The sequence below is a fragment of the Scomber japonicus genome, chromosome 23, assembly GCF_027409825.1.
Source record: "Scomber japonicus isolate fScoJap1 chromosome 23, fScoJap1.pri, whole genome shotgun sequence".
Classification (NCBI taxonomy): domain Eukaryota; kingdom Metazoa; phylum Chordata; class Actinopteri; order Scombriformes; family Scombridae; genus Scomber; species Scomber japonicus.
The window spans coordinates 4,154,776-4,178,783 of record NC_070600.1 but is presented as its reverse complement, the minus strand read 5'-3'; the positions used below and the strand labels follow the sequence as shown (position 1 = coordinate 4,178,783).

At 38.9% G+C, this 24,008-nt stretch overlaps 1 protein-coding gene across 1 annotated transcript in view; it reads left to right on the top strand.

Annotated features, from left to right (window-relative positions):
* The window catches only part of tmtc1 (transmembrane O-mannosyltransferase targeting cadherins 1), a 207,656-nt gene that overhangs the window by 162,152 nt on the left and 21,496 nt on the right, over positions 1 to 24,008 (top strand). Inside the window, exons 11-16 of the mRNA XM_053314047.1 lie at positions 2,261 to 2,404; positions 10,437 to 10,545; positions 10,751 to 10,853; positions 15,580 to 15,715; positions 17,593 to 17,737; positions 21,742 to 21,879. Of these exons, the coding sequence (XP_053170022.1) occupies positions 2,261 to 2,404; positions 10,437 to 10,545; positions 10,751 to 10,853; positions 15,580 to 15,715; positions 17,593 to 17,737; positions 21,742 to 21,879 (775 nt within the window). The remainder of the gene's footprint in view (positions 1 to 2,260; positions 2,405 to 10,436; positions 10,546 to 10,750; positions 10,854 to 15,579; positions 15,716 to 17,592; positions 17,738 to 21,741; positions 21,880 to 24,008) is intronic.

Genomic DNA, 24,008 nt, shown 5'->3' with positions numbered 1-24,008 from the left:
TGTTTGGGGAATATTACTATACAAACTACACAAATGTCTAGTGAGATAAAGATTAAAATGACTTCATGGAACTGCAGGGGGTTACGAAAACTTGCTAGACTTGATTAGGGAGTTCGGTAAGATTTCAGGTTATAAGATTAATAAATCTAAAACTTCCATTATGTTATTAAACCATGTAGACAGGGAAAATCCAACGAATGTAGTTGCGCAATTTAAAATCATCAATTCTTTCTCTTATTTAGGCATTCAATTTGTTCCATTGCTTAACAATATCATAGAAACTAACTATAGACCAGTTATGCAAGAGGTCTCAAATTATTTAGATAGATGGGCTGCTTTATCAGTGTTGTTAATGGGGAAAATTAACACTCTCAAAATGAATGTACTCCCTAAACTGTTGTATTTATTTCAAAATTTACCTCTGCCGCCTCCAAGCAATTTATTTTCTCAGCTGAAAACACTTTTCATCAAGTTTTGTGGAACAATAGACGCCCCAGGCTGCGCCTATCATTGTTGTACTTGCAGTACGATAGAGGAGGGCTTAAATGCCCAAACCCACTATGGTACTACTGGGCGGCGCAACTGAGAACACTGATGTTCTACTACTCTGAGGAGAATGTGCCACTGTGGAGAGAAATGGAAGGTGATACACTGAAGCTGCCTTTGCCCATTTACCTGTACTCAGCTAATTTTAAGAAACTCAAAAATAACACCAAGAATCCTATGGCTAAAAATATGATTAGTGTGTGGCAACAAGTTAAGAAATATTTCAAAGTAGTTGATTCACTCTCATTATTTAGTCCGATATGGGGAAATGATCTCTTCCCCCCAGGAGGAGGTGAGGGGGGGTTTCGAATTTGGGCTGAACAGGGGTTACAAAAAATAGGAGATCTTTATAGTACTGACGATAAACATCTGTTGTCTTTTGATGAAATTGTTGTCAAACACGTCTTAGCTCGCAGTCAGTTCTTTAGATATTTACAACTGAGGGATTTTATTAGAACTCAACAAAATCAGTCCCTGTCCATTCCTAGCCTATCAACACTCGAATAAATGATGGTGAAAGACTGTCAGGGAAGGGGCTTGATCTCCAAAATATATAATGAATTGGTTGGTGAATCTTCAGAATTCTCAGTAAATAAGCTTGAGTCCTGGAGAGAGGACCTACAGGAGAATATCTCCATTGAGGAGTGGGAGAGGACATGTACCAAAGCACAATTACAAACAGTGAACACTTGTTTAAAATTTCTGCAGTACAACTGGTTAATGCGTTCTTATATGACTCCAGTTAAACTTAATAAATTCAATAACGCTATACCGGATGTTTGCATAAAATGTGACAAAGAAAAGGGCACGATTTTCCATTGTTTATGGCAGTGTTCTCAAATAAAGAAATTCTGGGAAGAAGTGAAACAGTGTATTGAGGAAATATTAGAGATAAAATTACATTTAGATCCAAAAATATTTCTATTGGGTATCTACCCAGCTAATTGTAACATAAGAAAGAAGCATCGATTATTTTTAGATATAGGCCTGTTGTTGGCCAAAAGAGTCATTGCAATAGCTTGGAAAGAGGTGGATAGACCAAGGATAGGTAAATGGCTTTCTGAATTAACAGTAACTCTGCCCTTAGAAAAGATCACATATGCAATCAAGGGTAAACAATCTATTTTTGATAACATCTGGGGCCCCTTTAGAAATTTTCTTTCGAATAAAGACTTGTCCGGTTTGGTGGAAACACCTGGGGATGACCCATAAGTAGCCCTCTGTAGTCCATTTGGGAAAAATGTTTACTGTCTGGTGTGGACTGACCACTTTCTAATTCATGTGCAGTGCACACTTGTGAATATGAGCAGTGTATGGTTGGTTTTGTATTTATTCTCCCCTATCTGTATTCTTATTTCTATTATTTATTATTTTATTATTTATTTTTATTTACTTATGTAGTATTTGTATTGTTTTTTATTGTGTACTTAAGTTCCCTTTTTTCGTTAGTGATTTATATTTACTATTTGTGTTGTTTTGTTGTTATGTCTTGGTCGTGAATTGGAACATGGGTTCTACATGGTTTGGGGCATATGTCTGGAGTCCCAGTAGTTATATGTATGTGTTACTATGTCCGAAAATAAATAAAGATATTGTTGGAGTAAATGCTCTTACATTTCCTCAGCTATGTACAAATAAACATTTCATTCTAGATCAATACAAACTGAATTATTGAGAGTTTAAGATCTTCATGTCCCCCTCCTCTTCCTCTCAGGTTATACCCCCGCCACGCCAGCGCCATGAACAATCTGGGCACTCTGACACGCAGCCCAGAGGAGGCAGAGCGCTACTACAGGAAAGCACTGGACACTAACCCTCAACATAACCGAGCTCTCTTCAACCTGGGAAACCTCCTCAAGTAAGACACACTCTCTCTTTTTTTCCCTTATACTCACTCACTCACTCTCACACACACACACATACACACACTAAAAAGGCTGTCTGACATGCGTGTTGACAGCACCCACTTTCTATCACACACACAACAAAAGCTTGAGTTGACAAAGCTTCACTTTGTGACAGAAAATGAAGACACTCGTCACAGCTGGAGCATTTGCAAATGTGTTAGCAACGTTTGAACACTCTCTCATAGAAAGAAAGTCTCCATTATAATCCATTATTTTTTCCTCAGCTGTGTGAAGTAATCCTAAAAATGGCAACAACCCTCGTAGCTAGAGAGCGTCTTAATGTTCCTGCAGCAGCTTCCTAATTGTTGCTAAAAAAGTGTCTTTGTTCCCTCAGCTCCACAGGATGATCACTGCAATAGAAATCAAACACTCTCCTTCTTTCCATCACCACAATAAAGACAGGAGAAGGGAGAAACGTTCATGGTTGGCATAGCATGTGTTATAATTCAGTATATTTTATCTCACTTAAATTTCCAAATATCCTGAGCAGTGTGTGTATTATAGATTTTGTCCATTGTTCAGGGGCCCATGTTTGAGAATAGGTGACACAATCAGCAAAAAGCATTTCAAGGAACATTCGAATAAAGTCAGGAAAGGCTCTACAAAAAAAGTATCTTTTAACCCTCATATACTGTTCATATTCTGACTCATAATTAGTCTCTACACCAATTCACATTCATAAATTTTTATTTTTCATAAAAAAATAAAATATAATTTTTATATACATATATATAAAAATGTATCAACTGCACAAAAAAATGATGCATTTTATTTCCATGTTTGTATACTGTGGGACACATTAGGTAAAGAAATGTGTATATGGTGTTTTTACTGCTCTCAAATGGTTAAATGGGTCAAATTTGACCCTGAACAGTACGTAAGGGTTAAGAAGGGACTTAAATGAGATGACTGATTCAGCCGACCTGATTCAGTACATTACAACATTTAAGGAATTTGAAGACTTGGTACTTGTTCTTGAGTTGGAACTTAATTCCAAAACAATGATTGTATTTCACCTCTTGGATTTCTATAGGATAATTCTATCAAACTTTTAAAGGAAATCAGAAATTTTTCAATAATCAGAAGTCACTAATAATAAAATATATGCTTTAAAAGTTGTAATTATTCTGAGAATGCAGTGAATGCACAAACTGCTGAGTATATTTCTGTTTTGGCTTCTTTTCAGATATATAATTAAAGTACAGATTCATTGCTTTTGGTTCTGTGGTGCAGCACCTTAGAGTCACAATGTGGCAACACTGGCAGAAATTGAATAGAGAGATATGTTGAAACATAGCCTCAGGACTCCCACTGAAATGAACGGTCAGCTAAAGTTGCACGGTCGTTAATCATACTGCAGTCAGAAACTGAAGGACCTAAAAATGAATGACTCGCCACGCTTGCTGAATGAAAGCTCTCAATTAGCCTGAGTCCTGACACTGCTGCTGTATTGTGACACGCTCTTTATACAGCTGTGGAGTTATTCTTGAGTGTGTTTGTTTTGTGGTTAGACAACGTGGACTGAGCTCTGCTGCTTCTAATAGAAAATTACATCAATAATAGAAGATGAAATGAAGTCCATTATAACAGCTCGGCTCCATTACCATCTCTGTGTTATCAGCTAAACTGTGACAACACACAAACAAACTGAGCCATCGATCCACTGCTGCAAATCCACTAAAGTTCTGTGTGTGTGTGTGTGTGTGTTCCATTGTGTTATAATAAAATAAAAAAGCCTATAATCTGTGATTAAAAATATTATAATAATGCTGCTACTGATGATGATGAGGATGATGATTAGCGATTACTTTCATTATCAGTTAGTCTGTGGAAATATCATTTTGAGTCATCAATGAATAGTTTTGTCTACAAAATGAAAGAAAATCTCCAAAATTATAATTATAAAATCTCAGAATCAAATTTAATACCTTCAAATGTCTTTTATGATCAACAATCTGTAACTTAAAGATATTCCATTTCCTCTCATATATGTAAATCTTTTGAGATTTCTGCTTAAAAATTGACTAAAACAATTTTATTATCTATTATTGACTTATAAAAACAGATGCCAATTTATTTAGTCAATCAATTAATCAACTATCAATTAATCAACTTGTTACAGCTCTGATGATGATGATGATGATGATGATGATGATGATGATGAGAAAACAATAATAAGGGTGCTAATGATACTGTTACTTATGATGATAGTGAAGATGATGATGATGAGAAAATAATAATAAAGGTGCTACTGATGTTGTTACTTATGATGATAATGAGGATGATGAAGATGATGATGACAATAGTGCTACGATGATGTTACTTATTATGATAGTGAGGATAATGATGGTAAAGATGACAGTAGTGCTACTGATCCTGTTACTTATCATAGTGAGGATGATGATGATGTTACTTATGATGATAATGAGGAGGATGATGATGAAGATGACAATAGTGCTACTGATCCTGTTACTTATGGTGATAATGAGGAAGATGAGGATGACAATCGTGCTACTGATGCTGTTATGATGATAGTGAGGATGATGAAGATAACAATAGCGCTAATGATGCTGTTACTTATGATAGCGAGGATGATGATGATGATGAAGATGAGAATAGTGCTACTGATGCTGTTACTTATGATGATAGTGAGGATGATGATGATGAAGATGACAATAGTGCTACTGATGCTGTTACTTATGATGATAATGAGGATGATGATGATGAAGATGACAATAGTGCTACTGATGCTGTTACTTATGATTATAATGAGGATGATGATGATGATGATGATGAAGATGACAGTGCTACTGATGCTGTTACTTATGATTATAATGAGCATGATGATGATGATGAAGATGACAGTGCTACTGATGCTGTTACTTATGATGAGAATGAGGATGATGAAGATGACAATAGTGCTAGTGATTATGTTGATGAGAAAATAATAAAGGTGTTACTGATGCTGTTACTTATGTTGATAGTGAGGATGATGATGGTGAAGATGACAATAGTGCTACTGACCTGTTACTGATGATGATAGTGAGGAGGAGGATGATGAAGATGGCAATAGTGACTACTTATGATGATAATGAGGATGATGATGATGATGATGAAGATGACAATAGTGCTAGTGATGATGAGAAAATAAAGGTGTTACTGAGGTTGTTACTTATGATGATGAAGATGGCAATACTGCTACTAATGCTGTTATGATGATAGCGAGGATGATGATGAAAGTGACAGAGATCATGATGGTGATGATTATGAGGAAGAGAGAATAATAATAAGGGCCCTACTAATGCTGTTATTAATGATGGAATGATGATGATGATAATAGTGAGAATGATGATGAAGATGATTATGATATTTAGAATAATGTTGATAGTAGTGAGTGATGATGATGATGATACAATAATAAGAATGGTTCTACTAATGCTGTTACTTATGACAATAGTGAGAATGATGATGATGATATTTATATTCAACATTCAACAAAAACAGAATGCAGGAAAGCAGAGCGTAAGTGGAGAAAAACTAAACTCCAAATTCACCTTGACCTCTACAAACAAAGTCTTTGTAATTTTAACTATGAGTTACTCAAAGCTAGACAGCGACACTTTTCTGAAATTATTAATAAGAACATAAACAACACTCGTACTCTGTTTGCTACGGTTGATAAGCTTACAAACCCCCCTCAACAGATAGCTCCAGAACTCCTTTCCACAGAAAAATGCAATGAATTTGCCTTTTCAGTGAAAAAATCCAGTCCATAAGGTTAAATATCAACACAAATCAACAAAACGATAAAATGACACAATCCCTAAGACCTCCCAGGAATAACTCAACTGCGATGTCAGAATTTAAAACAGTTGACCAAAAACCATAGAGGAAACAGTTCAGCATCTAAAACCATCAACATGCTGTCTTGACAAAATGGCATCAGATTTTTTTAAAACTCTTGTGAACTCTGTCCAAACAGATTTGAGACAAGTAATAAATAGCTCACTTCAATCAGGCACGTTTCCTAAACCCCTAAAAGTAGCTGCCATTGAGCCACTCTTAAAAAACGCTGGATGCTTCCATGTTAACCAACTACAGACCTATCTCAAATCTTCCTTTTATAGCCAAGATCGTTGAGAAAGTGGTTGTTAATCAATTCAGCAATTTCTTGAACTCCAGTGGCCTTTTTGACAAATTTCAATCAGGCTTCTGACCTAACCACAGTACAGAAACAGCTCTTATTAGAGTGTTAAATGACATAAGGTTGAACACTGACTCAGGTAAGGTGTCAGTTCTGGTCCTGTTGGATCTCAGTGCTGCGTTTGACACTGTGGATCACACTATACTGTTGAACAGGTTGGAAACTTGGGCAGGACTCAGCGGAACAGTCCTAGACTGGTTCAGGTCCTCAGCGGAGTTATTTTGTGACCATTGGAAGTTATGAATCCGATCGAGTGGCTATGACGTGGAGTTCCTCAGGGGTCAGTTCTTGGACCCCTTCTGTTCAGTCTATATATGCTGCCTTTGGGTCAAATTCTGCAGAACTCTAATGTAGACTATCACAGTTATGCAGATGACACGCAGATATACCTAGCACTGTTTCCAGACGACTACAGTCCAATACAGTCACTGTGTCACTGTGTCACTGTTTAGAGCAAGTAACTAATTGGATGAACCAACATTTCCTTCAATTAAATCAGGACAAAACTGAGGTAATTGTTTTTGGCAATAAAGAGAAGAGGATTGCTGTCAGTAAACAAGTCCGAAACCTTGGCGTGCTGATAGACTCAGATTTGACTTTCAGCAGTCATATCAAATCAATCACCAAAACAGCCTTCTATCAGCTTAAGAACATATCCAGAGTGAAGGGTGTTATGTCCCAAACAGACCAGGAGAAGTTGATTCATGCTTTCATCTCAAGTAGACTTGACTACTGTAACTTCTGACTGGACTCCCACAAAAAAGCATTAAACAATTGCAGCTCGAGTTTTAACCAAAACAAAGAGATCAGAGCACATTACTCCAGTTCTAAAGTCTTTACACTGGCTCCCAGTCAGCTATAGAATAGATTCTAAAGTTCTGCTACGGGTCTACAAATCACTGAATGGTTTAGGTCCAGAATACATACATGACATGTTAGTAGAATATAAATCCAGTATAGCTCTGAGATCTACTGACTCAGGTCAGATAGTTGAGCCCAGAGTTCAAACTAAACATGGTGAAGCAGCTTTTAGCTGTTATGCTGCACACAACTGGAACAAACTACCAGCAGAACTGAAATCAGCCCCAACTGTGAACATTTTTAAATCCAGGTGAAAAACACTTCTCGTCTCCTGTGCTTATGATTGAGCTCTTTTAAAGCACTTTAGATTTAATTTACTTTAGATTTTTAATCTTTCATTTGCACTCTGTCCCTTTTTTATATATATATATATACATATATATTCTTTTTATTGCCAAGTGCACATTGGATAGAATACATGTTACTTACGAAGCAATCATAGTTTAGCATGTTTTTTGTAATATACAGAACTAAAGTAAAGGGTAAAGAGAGAGAAAGAAAAAAAAACACAGCAGCAATATCAAACATAAGTAGACTGGAATTGACAATTTGGTGGATTTCTGCACAACCTGGGTACTGTTGCAAAACAACAACAACAAAAATACAAGACACAAAAATGTGCAATGAGCTGCAAATTTACAGGACAACGACAACGGCAAGAACTAAGCAGAAGCCATGAATCTGATAACAGGTGAAATGAATAACATAACAAAAAAAAGGACCTGCTTATAGTCAGTATCATCACATAGTTGTCCTGAGAAATTGTTCATATTGTAACATTGACCTCTCTCAAGTCCTTCAGGTATTTTAAGACTGGCTCCCATACTTTGTCAAAAATTGCCCGTCTGCCTGCATTTTTATATCTTAGTTTCTCCATGCATAGGATCTCACTAAGCTCCCTCAACCACATTTAAATTGAAGGAACATTATCCGACATTCAATGTTTTAAGATAAGCCTTTTAGCCAACATGGCACCAAAGCATAAAGACAGTTGTACAGACTTTGGACTGTTAGAGTACTGAGTCGAGTCACCCGCTGATCCCAGAATGGCCACCAAGGGGCAGGGTTCACATAGCCTATTAAATGCCTTTTGAGTGAAAATCAACTATTGAAGACCAGAATGAGTGAAGACTGGGACACGTCCAAAGTTGATGAGTGAGTGTTCCAACCTGATTCCTGCATTTGTTACACAAGGCTGATACATTAGGATACATCTTGTTAACTTTTAGCTTCGAATAGTGTAGTCTATGTATTATTTTGAACTGAATTAGTTTGTGTCTAACATTAATTGAGCATCGATGAATATTTGAAAGGCATGTTTCCCAGTATTCAATGGAAAGGGGTACTCCCAGTTCAGACTCCCACTCAGACCTTTGTTTTTCTGTGTTAGTTTCTATCTGACTGAAGATCGTCTGATATAGACTTGATACTGCTCCTTTTTTACCTGGCAAAATTTTCATTATTCTTTCAAGTGCAGTGTGTTGTGAATGCCTGCCAGCGTTGATACATGGGTCTTTATAAAATTTCTGATCTGTAGATAACGGACTGGCGAGACTGGCAGGTTATACTTAGTTTTCAGTTGTTCAAAAGACATCAGGTGCCCCCCCTGATACAAATCGCTCAAGAACCCCACTCCCTTCTCCCTCCACCGAGCAAACACTGGGTCCCCAGCAGAAGGCTTGAAAGCATGATTGTCACAAATTGGTGTATCCCTGTACATATTTGGGGCCTTCAAGTGTGATTTAATCTGATTCCAATTTTTTATTGAGTTGTGTATCATAAAGTTACCTTTGTACAGGGATTTGCTAATTCTGATGGGGCTGTTTAATAGGGCTAGAAGAGAGGTCCCTTCACATGCTGCTTGCTCTAAAGAAAGCCAGGCAGGGGATGGTTTGGTTGTATCCTCAGTGAGGTTCAAACTCCTCCAGAAAGCCAGAATATTTAGATGTGCTGCCCAATAGAAACATTTGAAGTCTGGTAGGCCGAAGCCACCCTCTGTTTTTTGCTTATGCGTGCTACTTTGTTTTGGCAAAGAAAAGCAGTCACTATTGAATCCAATTCCCTGAAGTATGCTTGTGGAACGCAGGATGGTATTGATTGGAAGATATATAAAAAACGTGGGAGAACTACCATTTTAATGGCGTTTATTCTCCCTACCAGTGATAGTGGGAGGGTCTTCCTAAATTCAATATTCTGCTTCAGTTGGTTCATTTTTAAATTCCAAGCAAATGAAGCAAATCATTATTTTATGCTGCAATCTTATATTTAATGTTATATTCTAGTATTTTATTTCTCCCTTTCTATTTTTCTGTAAATGTTTAAAACATACAATTAAACATACAAAATGTTTAATTGTATGTTTTAATGTTTCTCAAATTACATGTTTTTCTGTTTTATGTAAAGCACATTGAGTTGCCATTGTGTATGAAATGCGCTATATAAATAAAACTGCCTTGCCTTGCCTTGCCTATTGATGAATGTACATTGTACTCTTAACAGACAAAGAGCAGTCAGAGTAGTCACTGATCTGGAGGCAGGGGAGTGTGGACCGGCTCTGTAGTAGAGAGACCTCATTGACCTTCTGAGTGTTAAGAGGAGGGACGGGAGATTTCCAGGATAAAAACATTCTTCTTCTAGCCAGGAGCATCAAAAATGTAATCATATCAGTCACTTCTGTGCTACAGGGAAGAGCCGAAGAGCGCTAACAGAAGGCAGGCATCGATTTTAACACTTAACCCATCAGAAATCATTTTGAAAACGTCTGACTAAAACTCTCTGAGCTCCAGAACAAACTGTATTTATAAGGGTTTCACAGTCTGGGTCAATATGTTGGTAATGTTTTTTTTAGAAAGAAGGGATTTCTTTAGGAGGAAGAGGATGATGTTGATTCTGATGAGGATGATGATGATGTGTTCCAGGTCCCAGGGGAAGGAGAAAGAGGCCGAGACTCTCCTGAAAGACTCGATACGCTTCGGTTCAAATTTCGCAGACGCTTACTCCAGTCTGGCTTCACTCTATGCTGAACAGGTGAAACATCCACACAACACAAAAGCAGCATCTGTCTCTCACACAGACTGACACACATTTGACTTGATGCCCAGAGGCGTATCGTAACTCATCACTACTTCATGAATTAAAGCAACTAATGTAGTGTTAGAGAAGCCGCTTCAGGGGCACACACACTTTATTCTTGTTTTAATCCTCTTATTATTTTGTCTGCGTTCTTCCACAGAAACGCTTTCCTGAAGCCAATGAGGTGTATGTGAAAGGTATAGAAAACTGTCCCGACAGCTCCGACCTGCATAACAACTACGGAGTGTTTCTGGTAGATACGGGTGAGTTGAAACCAGCTGATGTAAACAGAGAGCTTCCTGTACAAGATGATTCAAGCACTTCCCCAAGCCCCATATGTTTGCCCATATGGGGTCAAATATGATCAGAATGGACGGATGGATGGATGGATGGATGGATAGATAGATAGATCGATCCATCGCCATGGTGACGGCTGCCTCCTTGTTCCGGTAGAGCTGCAACTACCCTCCCCCTTCATTAGAAGTGCCCTCCACACTTGGTAGTGAAGAAGTAGTGTATAGGGAGTAGTTTGGGTTTGGCTCATATACATTAAATGCTGCCTATAATATATTGGCACATATCAGACAACATATAGATCAGGGGTGTCAAACTCATATTCATTCAAGGGCCACATACAGACCAATTTAATATCATGTGGGCCGGATCATTAAATAGATGGAGGCAGGGCTTGAAATTAACTTTTTGATCTACTAGCCAAGTGGCTAGTAGATCAAAAAAGTTACTAGCCAACCAGATATTTTACTAACCAAAACCAAAACGTTGCTTTACTATTGTATTTGTATTTCACAGGGGTGTGACGATACAGCTCAACAGACGAGACAAGATATTGGGTTCACGAGATCGAGACGAGACGAGATTTTAACTCTATTTTTAAGAAAACTTCAATGAGGAAATAAATGACTGTTCTTTTATTTGAAATTCACAAAATGGAAATTGAATTGAAATGTTTTAAATAATCATCTTGTAATGAATCACTTTAGTTCTACTTTCTTAATATATAATTATCATATGCAGTATGCAGCACTGTAAAAGGTTTCCTCATATAAATATTTTATAGATGGATAATTTTGGTATTTATGGAAAAAACAACCATAAATACAAAAGTTAGATACAATCACAAATACTAAAAATCTGTCTCGCCACTTGAGGAATTTGGGTCGCAAATGGCGAGTGGCGAGTGCTAATTTCCAGCCCTGGATGGAGGGAAGAAAGGAAGGAAATAAGAATGGAAGGAAGGAAAGAGAGACAAAAGGAAAGAGAGACGAAAGGTAGGAAGGACAGACGGAAGGAAGGACAGATGGAAGAAACGGAGGAACGAACGAATGAAGAAAGGAAAACAGGAAGGTAGGAAGGACAGATGGAAGAAACGGAGGAAGGACAGATGGAAGGAAGAAAGGAAAAAAGGAAGGTTGGAAGGAAGAAAGGAACGAAGAAAGGAAAAAAGGAAGGTAGGAAGGAAGGACAGAAGGAAGAAAGGAAGGAAGGAAAAGAACACAGAAAGGAAAGTGGGCCGGATCACACCCCTCGGCGGGCCGGTTCTGGCCCACGGGCCGCATGTTTGACACCCCTGATATGGATAGACCATGTGATAGACCAATATTGGCTGATAATATCAGCTGATTTGTATATCAGTCAGGCTCTAATGTCAAAGGTTTGCTCAGCTTCCACATAGCCACTGCTTTGTTTCCTCTCAGTACATTCTGAAAATCAACTTTCTGCCAGAGAATTCAAACTTGCTGCAAAGATCTCATCTATCAGAGCGAAGAGTCAGTCAAAAATCATGTTCTTCTCACGTGTATATAATGTTGAAAGAACAAGTTGTTAGTACATTTTTATGCTTGTTGTAGAGTGTGTCACAGCTTTGGGAGCCGGCTGTTAAAAAACAGCTTTTTTTTCTTTTTTTCTTTACCAATTAACATGGCTCCTTTCACAACATCCAATTGAACTTGTTGTTGTCTTCTAAATTTGACACCCAGCACAGCATGTGATTGCAGCGCTTTGCATCAGCAGACTCTAAAAATGTGAAATGACAAAACCTCCTTCAACACAGCACTAAGAAAGACAGAGCCTCTGCTCCCTAATGCATCTCAGTGAGGAGAAACTAATTAAAAGAAAGGGCTTAAAGAAACACATTTATTTAGTAATGTAATAATAAAGAGTTGAAGAGATGTGAGATGTTTGTCATTTTTTCCATCATCATAGCTTAGACACAAGGCTGGATTAGTACTCCCAGGGGCCCCTAGGCACTGAAACTCATGCTCAGTCCACTAGTTGAGCATTTTTTCCCACACACTCATTGATACAAACTAACCACAGTGCATTGTGGCCCGCTAACCAATCATTACTTGCCCAGCCGTCAAATTAACAAATAAAAGTCAATCATGAGACTTACTTTCCTGGAAAAAACAACTTTTATTTTATTCTGATTGGATAGCGCTTCTGTTAGGTGGAAACCTTGTAACTCCACATTTACTACATACTAGGTTTCTGAAAGCGACTATATAACTATTAACATCAAAAGAATGGGGAGGCTGCGACTCAGGAAGTAGAGCAGGTCGTCTACCAATCGGAAGTTTGATTCTCGGCTCCTCCAGTCCACATATTGATGTGTCATTGGGCAAGACACTTAAAGCGATGGTTCAGAGTAATTTCAACCTAGCGTCATATGCACCATGAGGTCTATCTAAACACCACCTCAGCCATTTTTTTCATTTGGTCAGAAAATAGTGGCGTTAGAGCCATCAGTCGAATGGCTCAGTACAGGCTCTAATGGAACCAACAGTGTATCTGGTAAATTACTCCATTAATAATGCCTGGATTATTATCAAACTTCAACAGTAGTACAAATAGGGTCTTTACTCCAGCATATAAATCCAAGCATTGAAGTACACCAGGAGTTTATTAAAATAACACTTACCTGATGGCTTTTACTCTGCTGCTACTGCTAAAGCTGTAAACATCGTTGAAACATCACGCAATCACTGAAATACTGTGTGGTCTCGTGAGATCCCGCACAGATCTCTAGACGCGCAATATTTCGACGGTTTACGAGATACACTGGTGGTCCCGCTAGCGCCTGTACTAAGCCATTCGGCTGATGGCTCTAACTCCACTATTTTGCGACCAAATGGAAAAAAAATGGCTGAGGCACTGATTAGATAGACCTCATGGTGCATATAACGCTAGGTCGAAATTACGCCGAACTTTAACCCCAAATTGATCCCAATGGTGTGTGACTGGTTAGTTCCCATCAATGTATGAATGGGTGAATGTGTCATGTAGTGTAAAAGCACTTTGAGTGGTTAAAAAGTCTAGAAAAGTGCTATATAAGCAGAGGTGGAAAGTAACGAATTACATTTACTCACGTTACTGTAATTGAGTAGCTTTTTTTGTGTATTTGTACTTTTTAAAGTAGTTTTAAAAATCTGTACTTTTACATTTACTTAAGTATGTTTTGTGTGAAGTATTGTAATTCGCTACATTTTAAATCACATCCGTTACTGAGTAAAAAATGTTGGCCGAATGTTTTTAAAGCAAAGAGTGTCGTACAGAATCATTAACCAGCATGATACAATGACTTAACATTCATGCAGCCTGTTACACCGGGCAGCTAGCTCTCATAGCGACATATAAACTCTAACACAACACAACAAACTCTAAAAGAAATGTCCGTTAGACGTTGTGCTGTCATCTGTCTCACTCTTCGTGTAGGACGAAGCATTGAGCATGATGCGTTCACGTGAAAAGGACAGAGTCGGAAATGAGAGAATTGAGCGAAAGCTGCACAGGGGCACAGCCTTTTAAACATGAGTACTTAAAAGTTTGGTCTTCTTTGGATAATGTAAAGAAAAGTTATTGCTCTTGTGACTTTGACCCATAGTGATTCATAGATATGCAGTATGACTGTAGGTTTACAACAGGGTGATTGTAGGACTAGGATCAGAGCTTTAGAGGGGCTCAGCTCCTAATGAGAATTTGACATTCAATGCCCTGCAAGTGTTTAAATCATTCAGTGTTTCCCACACAATATTTAGAGACTATGGAGGGTTTATCATTTATTTTTAGGGGTGCTGAGATCGTTAGAAAATCCAAAAAAAAAAAAGTCTAAAATCGCTCCGGGTTTACAGAATCCACAATTATGCCACCTTCAATGTAATGGTTGTGTTATTTGAAAATGTTTTATGGGATGGTCTAAAATGACACATATCTCCATAAATGTTTTAAATGTTGTGTGTCGACATATTTTGTCATTGAAGCTGAATTTGTAAATGTATACCTTTTATCTTTAATTAAAACAACTAGTTTATGAGCCATCACTTTGTCCTACAGCCGCCCCCCACCCCCACCCCCGTTATAAAAGTAACTAAGTAACTTTTACTCAAAGTATTTTTTTAACAAGCTACTTTTTACTTTTACTTGAGTATATTTTTAGACCAGTACTTCTACTTGTACTCAAGTAAAATTTCATCAAAGTAGTGGTACTTTTACTTGAGTCAAATATTTCAGTACTCTTTCCACCTCTGTATATAAGCACAGTCTATTTACCATCTAGCCATGTGTCATATCAGCTGGAGGTGGAGATGGATCGCATCAATCTGACACTGAAATGACAGTTGATAACAGCAAGGAAAGAAAGATGTTTTAAAGGTTACTACCATAAGATGATTGGCTGTGTGGTTGAAGGCTTTGAGGCCAAAGCAGAATAAAACAGTAAATCATGTAGGTGAGGTTGTGTTGCAACCTGAACTGTGAGAGTTAGTATCTAGCAGGCAAACAGCAGTCCCTGAAGTTGTAAATCATACCAAGTTTTATGGAACATTTTCTCCTTTCTCTGCTGTTTATATTATTTCTCTGTACTGTGAATATCTCCTGTATTCTCTCCGTTCATCCTTCCTCCTTGTTTCCTGCTTCATTCTCCTCACATTTCTTGTCCCTTTCTCCTCACTCCTCTTCTCTCCTCTCCACCAGGAGAAGGAGAGCTGGCAGCCGCTCACTACCAGCAAGCTGTCCGTCTCAAACCAGCGCACTACGTTGCCATGGTGAACCTGGGCCGCCTGCTCCGCTCCTCCAATGAGAACAAAGAGGCGGAGTCGTGGTACAAGAGGTAAGAATAAGAGCAGGAATAGAGATGTATTTTACTCATCACTCTGTAGCTGACTTTGACCTGAACATACTGCCTGCTGTTACTGGAACTAGTTTGTTTTTTATTATCTTCCCACTGAAAAACATGTACATTTTTATTTTAAGTTTTACTTAGCTGTTGGTTTCCCTCCTTGACTATATTTTTTTTTTAAACTTTTATTTTCCAGCATTATGAAGTGATTCACTACCACTAAACAAACACACAATTAGGGTTTTGCAATAAATCAATATTATGTCAATATCGTGATATGAGAGTAGATATCATTTTAGAATGTGGATATCATAAATGAAGTAAATTGATGTAATTTTAAACTTACCACACTGTCCAAGCTGTTCTATTATCTGCCTTTATCTACTTAATCATTCTATCCACATAACTGATGATTATTTATTTTAAAAAACTCTTCTTGTGAAAGCATCGATAGTAATCTCTACAATATTGTCAAAATATCCATATCGAGGTATTTGGTCAAAAGTATAGTGATATTTGTTCTATCTTATCTTATATGAAATGTATGATATACGTATAATGTAGTTACTAATGTTAAGATCTACCTCATTAAATATGAACTGTATCTGTACTGTGTGATATAGCACCACTGTTTACATTCAGTGTTTCAGTGCAGAATGTATTGTGTGTATTCTTGAGGTCCTCCTGTTGGCTTTTTTGCAGTCTTCTTCTTCTTTCTCTCCTTTGTTGGTGCTTTGCTGCGCTTCTGAGCTCGTTACTCCCTGCAGTAGTTCATCAGAACAGCAGCAGGAATGTGAATTGTGTCACTGGTGTGCATACATGATACAAACAAAACGGAGAGACAAACTGCCCCACAGCGCTACTACTCATCCAAAACTCCACAGACAACCTTTAATGTCTAATAAAGAATTAACATTTCATCTGACAGTAGCCAGACAGGAGCAGTAACACACTGCAGAACTCAATGATAGTAAATTAATGAATGGTTATTGTGGATGAGAATACAAAGAATTCCAAAAATGTGGATGTAAGCATTTAATTAACTATAGATGATAGTAGATACAATTATAGACAAATCAAGCAAATTTTGTAACCAATGCTCCAGAATGGCATCAATGGATCCATTCACACTCATGAAGGAAATAATTATAATAACTAACAAACAGAATCTTACAAGAAAAGGCAGCATACTGTTTTCTAATGATTTTCAAAGTATGTTTCCATCTGTCTTCTACCCTCCCCTGTTTTAGATCCTCATTAGCTGCTTTATCACAGCAGCGTTCCTGCCTGGATTTCCTCACAAGTTTCCTTCCCAGTGACAATGATAACCATAAATTTACCACACACGACATACATGATATATTTACAGAATGACCTCACATGCAGTGTAAACTACAAGAAACACATAAACAAGCTCTGATGAAACAAAAACCTGTGTTTGCATTTAGTAAGCACTAAATCTCTAATCCATCAACAATATGATACATCAATGATATTATGATAACAAATACTGTAAACCCAACATTTATTTCATTTAATCCAGTCTCTGCTCAGTAGATGCTGCTTCAATAATGGTTTAAAACTACATACATAAATCTCATTCATTGCTTGATATATGAATATAGCTTGGATTGAGTTTGTCCTTGTTGGAGCAGTTTAACATTTCTCTGTACTCAACTTACAGATGTTGATATTGATTGTTTCAACTGACTCTTGGCAAGAAAGTAAACAAGTTAATGTCCCAATATTACTTTAACAGGAAATATAAGTGCAGACAGGTTGAAGATGTGTGAGCAGTAATTATTGAACCTCCATGATGTTGTTTCTGTGTAACTTGTAATCATGACCTTTGACCTTTTATCCTGCAGGGCACTGCAGGTGACGAGGAAGGTGGACATCCTGACACCGCTCGGTGCTCTGTACTACAACACGGGCCGCTACGAAGAAGCTCTGCAGGTGTACAGAGAGGCTGCCGCACTGCAGCCGGGCAGCACCGACATCTGGCTGGCTCTGGTAAGCGCATGCACGCACGCACACACACACACACACACACACACACACACACACACACACACACAGAGAGACATTCAATTACTCACTGAATCATGAAATACTAAGACATCTGGATATGAGTGTGTGGCAACAAGCTGCCACAGCCAAAACAACATCTGTCTGGCCTTCAAGACAGCCAAGACATAAATAAACTATTCCTCTTTTTTCCATCTCACTTACTGTCTCACTCTCTCACGCACACACACACACACACACACACACTTGGATTGTCCCCAATTGCACAAGCCATCCCCAATCAACTTGGGTTAAGTCTGGCACACGTCCCTGAAAGTGACTTAAGTCACACCCCACACTCACACACCCACACACATACACACACATATACACATTCAGACACACATATACACATTATACACACAATATACACACACACACACACACACATTCTCTTGGATTGTCCTCAATTTATGGCGTCATTTCAGTGCCAAAAACCGTGCGCATAAAAACCATAATCAGTGCGCATAAAGACCACTCTCTGCGCGCTCGCGGTCTCTGTTTACACGCTCGCGGTCATTTTCTGCGCGCTCGCGGCCACTCTCTGTGCGCTCACGGCCACTCTGCGCGCTCGCTGTCACTCTCTGTGCCTTCTACTTGCCCGCCTTTGCTGAGTTTTGGCACAAAGGGGGCGGGCATTGAATAGACGGCCCCGCAACCCCCCCCTCCTTTCTGATTGGTCACTACTGTCTCCAGGTCAGAGCCAATCCGACGCAGAGTAGGGCGGGTCATCATTGCGGGTCAAGATGTCAGAGAAAGAAGAGGTAAGTTGAGGAACAGAGACAGATATACAATGCTAGCCTATAACAGTAGTGGCTACGTTTAAAGTTACGCTACGAAAAATTGCTGACCCAATACATAACATTCTCATAAACTTCCGTTATAGTGGTCTGATCACAGTGGAGAAGACCTGGCATTTTCATGGGGCTATCATGGCTGAGCAAGTATGTCTTGACACAGTTAGACTATCTCTCATATTTCATTTTGATATCTCTGTCTCTCTTGTGATACACATACAACCAGTCAACAGATGTCAGTCAATCATGCAAATTAAATCTTTTAAATATTTTTTCTTTCCTTGTTTGTCTATTTTTAAAAACTTTTTATTTATTTATTTATTAAAAACTGGTATATGTAAATATTAAATGTATGCAGCAATGTGGAACTATTTATTCTCTTTCCCCCATCTGCTGTTATGCTTCTTTACACAAGAGTAGACCCACCTGAACCCGCTTCTGTATGCTTACTTCATATCAGGGCTGCAGGATTATCATGTGGGCCTAATTGTTGATGTTATAATTGCAAGTATAATTTCAATTTAGTAGAACTATAATTAACCACTTAACACACGCCCCTGTTTTTTATGCTGTTAGCCTAAACGACATGCCCAAGTTGTGAGCAGCACAGATCCCACATAGTTTGAGACTCAGAGATGTGTCTGGTATCATTGGAAAGGAAACACTCTCAGGATTCTTGTAAAAGTGTCTGTGTGATTCTGTGACTTACTGACAAAGAGTGGCAGAGGTTACAATGATGGGGTTTTTTACTCGCCTATAGGTTTGCCTTTACAATGACATGTGTACAGACATTCAGGGACCTCTCAGCAGGATATAGACACAATGAGGCCACAGCCACATGTCTTGGCTTCATGCAGTCCAAATTTGGAGTCAAAAGGCCAAAAGATGAATTTTTCAGAATTATTTTTCAACAGGTATGTCCATGCGTTTTCCTCAGGTCCTTTTTGGAGACTCCAAATGGACACTTGGTTACCAAAGCTGTATAACCGCAATCAAACACATATAACTTCACATCCCCTTTGCCTACAATCAAAATCTTGGTCTCTAATGAAAGCTGACGCCATATTATTATTATTATTAATATTATTATTATTATTATTATTACATATAACCATATTTTTTTGTTTGGCCATATCTATCTATATATCTATCTATCTGTTTATTTTGGTATAAGTCATATGTTAAGTCGAAGAAGAACCAACCGTGTACCAAAATGCCGAGTGCGTAATGATATATGGTTCAACTCTTTTACGCTTGGAGTTTGTTTATGGACAGCCAAACTTAATAGCTGTCATACACCGTTGGAAACCTCTGACTATTGGCTAAAAGGTTATCAACTTCATTTCACCGAATATTTCCATAGGCTAGAACAGCAGTCAATCAAAACCATGTCGTCATTGTTGTCGGTCACATGTCCTCATTGGCTTTGGAGACATGTACTGCCTAATCCTAAACACCGATTGGCTTGTGTGTGGTGTCGTCAGAAGCAGAAGATGCTCACGGTCGTAAACATCTAGTCACGTGTACTCTGAGATGGACGTGCAGGTCAGGAAATGACGTAAACGGACCATATATGGTTTGTTATTTGTGTTATTACGTTACGTGTTGGACTAAATACATGGACATATTGAGGAAAGTATTTCGGTTTTATGGAAACGGATTTCATATTTCACAAGAATGGATATTTGGCGAGCTGTACAGAAAGTGCTGAGTCATAAGATGATCGTTGTGGATAAAGGGAAGTCTTTGAAGGTATGTAGGCATTATAGCTTTTCTTACTTAGCTCAGGGGCTAGCCGAGCTAATCGCTAATACTATTACGGCTGTGAGCAACCATATAAGTCGTGAGTGGTCTTGAATGAATCAGGACAATCTAAGCTTTCCAACGATGTACGGCATGAATAAATATGTTTAAGGGTTGGTGTTTAAAACATCCAGAAGAACTTGTGGCTACCTCCTAACATCCGTCCCGTTCCGTAGACGGAACAGCGTGCGTTAAGTGGTTAATGACTACATGGTTGTTGGAGACTTTAACAATGGGAAACTGATATTTTAGACACTCTTATGGTTTTTGTCACCAAATTTCCATCGCAACCAGGGTAAACAACACTTGTGACAATGCATACAATCAAACACTGTTCACTTTGGTAACTTATGTGAAACTCATAAACATACCTCCCACTAAAACACTACCCCACCGGTCCCGGCATAAAATCAAATGATATCAAAATGAAATATGAGAGATAGTCTAACTGTGTAAGACATACTTGCTCAGCCATGATAGCCCCATGAAAATGCCAGGTCTTCTCCACTGTGATCAGACCACTATAACGGAAGGTTATGAGAATGTTATGTATTGGGTCAGCAATTTTTCGTAGCGTAACTTTAAACGTAGCCACTACTGTTATAGGCTAGCATTGTATATCTGTCTCTGTTCCTCAACTTACCTCTTCTTTCTCTGACATCTTGACCCGCAATGATGACCTGCCCTACTCTGCGTCGGATTGGCTCTGACCTGGAGACAGTAGTGACCAATCAGAAAGGAGGGGGGGTTGCGGGGCCGTCTATTCAATGCCCGCCCCCTTTGTGCCAAAACTCAGCAAAGGCGAGCGAGTAGAAGGCACAGAGAGTGACAGCGAGCGTGCAGAGAGTGGTCTTTATGCGCGCTGATTATGGTTTTTATGCGCACGGGTTTTGGCACTGAAATGACGCCATACCAATTGCACAAGCCAACCTCAATTAACTGGTCTAAAGTCTGGTGTGTGTCCCTGGAAGTGACTCAAGTCATATCCACACACACATACACACACATATACACAATATGCACACACATACACACACACCCGCACACACACTCTAGCAGCATGTCTGTATTGTATACTAATAAGATGAGACACAGTGGCATTTTGCTTTTATTTAAGTAAGTAAATGTCAGCACAGATATTTAAGCCAATTAGAGGATGTTGTATGTGAATGTAAGACAGTGAATAGATTTTTGGTATCAAAATACTATCATATATGTGAAATGTTGCAATTTAAAAGGCTATGTTACAGTAAAGTGATGCTATGATCTAATTCTGCTCTAAAGTACGCACACACACACTCACACACACACTCACTCACTCACTCTGCCTGTCTCTCTGTTTCCCTGCAGGCTCAGGTTTTAGCCATGGCCGGTCGTACCAAAGAGGCAGAGAAGATGACCCAGGACATCATATCCAGAGAGGGCAGCTGTATCGAATGTTACCGCCTCCTGTCTGCCATCTACAGCAAGCGGGGCAACTACACAGAGGTGTGTGTGAGAAATGTTAAACTCTCTGCAGGAGATGGTTTCCACTCCACCGGTTACCGTGGAAACTAATAACCTTCTCGTCTTACCTCAGACCAGCGGACATTCGCTGGCAAGTAGCTGCCACTCATCCTCCCACTCTGTCCTATCACCACCATCAGCAATTTCTGTCTTTCACTTTCTCTGTGACTCAGTTTCACTCTAAATGTGTCAAGTGTTCACACAGTACAATGATATAAAATGTCATCATGTATGAAATCATCTGGATTACCAGTGTGGTGTTGATGGACCTTATTGTCAGTGTTGTCTCATAATGCTTTCTTATAATTACAGCTGGAAAAAAGCCAGAATAGCAAGCAGCTCATCTTGAATTGTCAGTTATTGAAATTATATGAAATGATTTATGTACTGTATTGACCCAAATATGAGACGACCCTGATTATAAGACTACCCCTCCTGTTCAAGACTGATACCCAGCCAGCATGTCCATGTGGGCCCCATAAGGGTTAAATGTGGGCTGTGAATATGGGTCCTAAGTGGGTTTGTCCAGAGTTTCCATGGTGGCACCACCTGTGTTTGCCCACATGGGCTTCAAGTGAGTTCTGACTGGGTTTCAAGTGGGGCCTTAACTGAGTGAGACCCATGTAGACCACATATGTTTGCCCATATGGGGTCTAGGTGGGATTAGAATGGAAGTTAAATGGGGCCCATTTAGCCAGCCTACATGGGCTTCACATGTGGGGCCCATGTTTATGAAACAATATGGGGCCCATACAATCTGCCCTGTGTATGCCCATGCCTGCTTAGCCCACTTACATTCCTTATGGGGCTCATACAGTCAGCCCACATGGGCTTCACATGTGGGGCCCATGTTACTGAAACCATGTGGGACCCGCAAAACGTCCCCAGTTCGAGCGCATGCCCACTCAGTACCCACATAGCCTGCATTTAACCCATGTGCAGCCCACATGGACATGCTGGCTGGGTATAAGTCTAGAAAAGGAAGGGTTATTTTATAATCCAAACAACTTGAATTGAATGATTCTCATTTGCATTTTATTGCACTTACAATAACTTAACATGTGTAGTTAGTTGTTGTCACCTAGTTCATTGTCTCTGCTGTGCGGACCTCACATGCAAACACACAAGGAGAAGAAACAGACTCAGCATGAATGTAAATGAAAGCAAAACACAGTAGAGTCTCTCACATTGAACTGATATGAAACTAGTGCACATGCATTAAGTAAATAACATAAACATAGTCTCTAATGTGAATAAGCAGCAGGGGATGGATGGATGGATGGATAGATAGTCTCTAATGCATTTTGCTGTCATTTACTATCATACTCAGTGTCTCTCAGGAGAGACAGTGAAGAAGTTGAGTTGGCAACACTTGTTCCACTTTTGAGCCACTTTGTTCCTGACAATCACTGTGTCTCTGTGATTTTGTTTTTGCACCATCTGTTGTTTTGAATGTATACTGACATTTAAAGTGCAGAGCCAGAATATAGAACAACTTGTACTTCCAAGGGGAAAAAAAGTCTTATGTTTGGACCAGGTGTACCAACGTGAGTCCAACCTTTTACTTTTAAACAAATAAAAACAAAACCTACCTCACATTCTATCCTGACTGTAGTTCAACCAGAACAGGACCAAGTGTTACTGATGGAAGGAAGAGCATGTTTTCTTGTGTGTTTGCTGGTGTGATGGATAATGTACAGTACGTGACAGGCATTGCACACTCCAAGACTAAACACAGCTGCTTGTGTGAATGACACATAATGTCATTACCATGACAACAAGACTCATTGTCAGTCTGACACGTGAACGTTAATATTGCTCTCAGCATGATGTTGTTTTTAAAGTCTGCAACAAAGAAAAGGAATGCTGAAGAAGAGAACAGGAAAGTCACTTATCCTGTGTGCTTACTATGAGTGTACCATAATGACTCATAATTATTCTGTCATTAATTGATGTTTGATTAATCCTTAAGGGTTAATACTCTTCATACATACTGTATATATGTAGGTTTAGCCTCCAACTAAATAACATACAATTGTAACCATGTACCTGAATTTATCAAATTCATTTAAAAAATGATTTGTATTTGAACTGAACCTTCAAAAAACAAA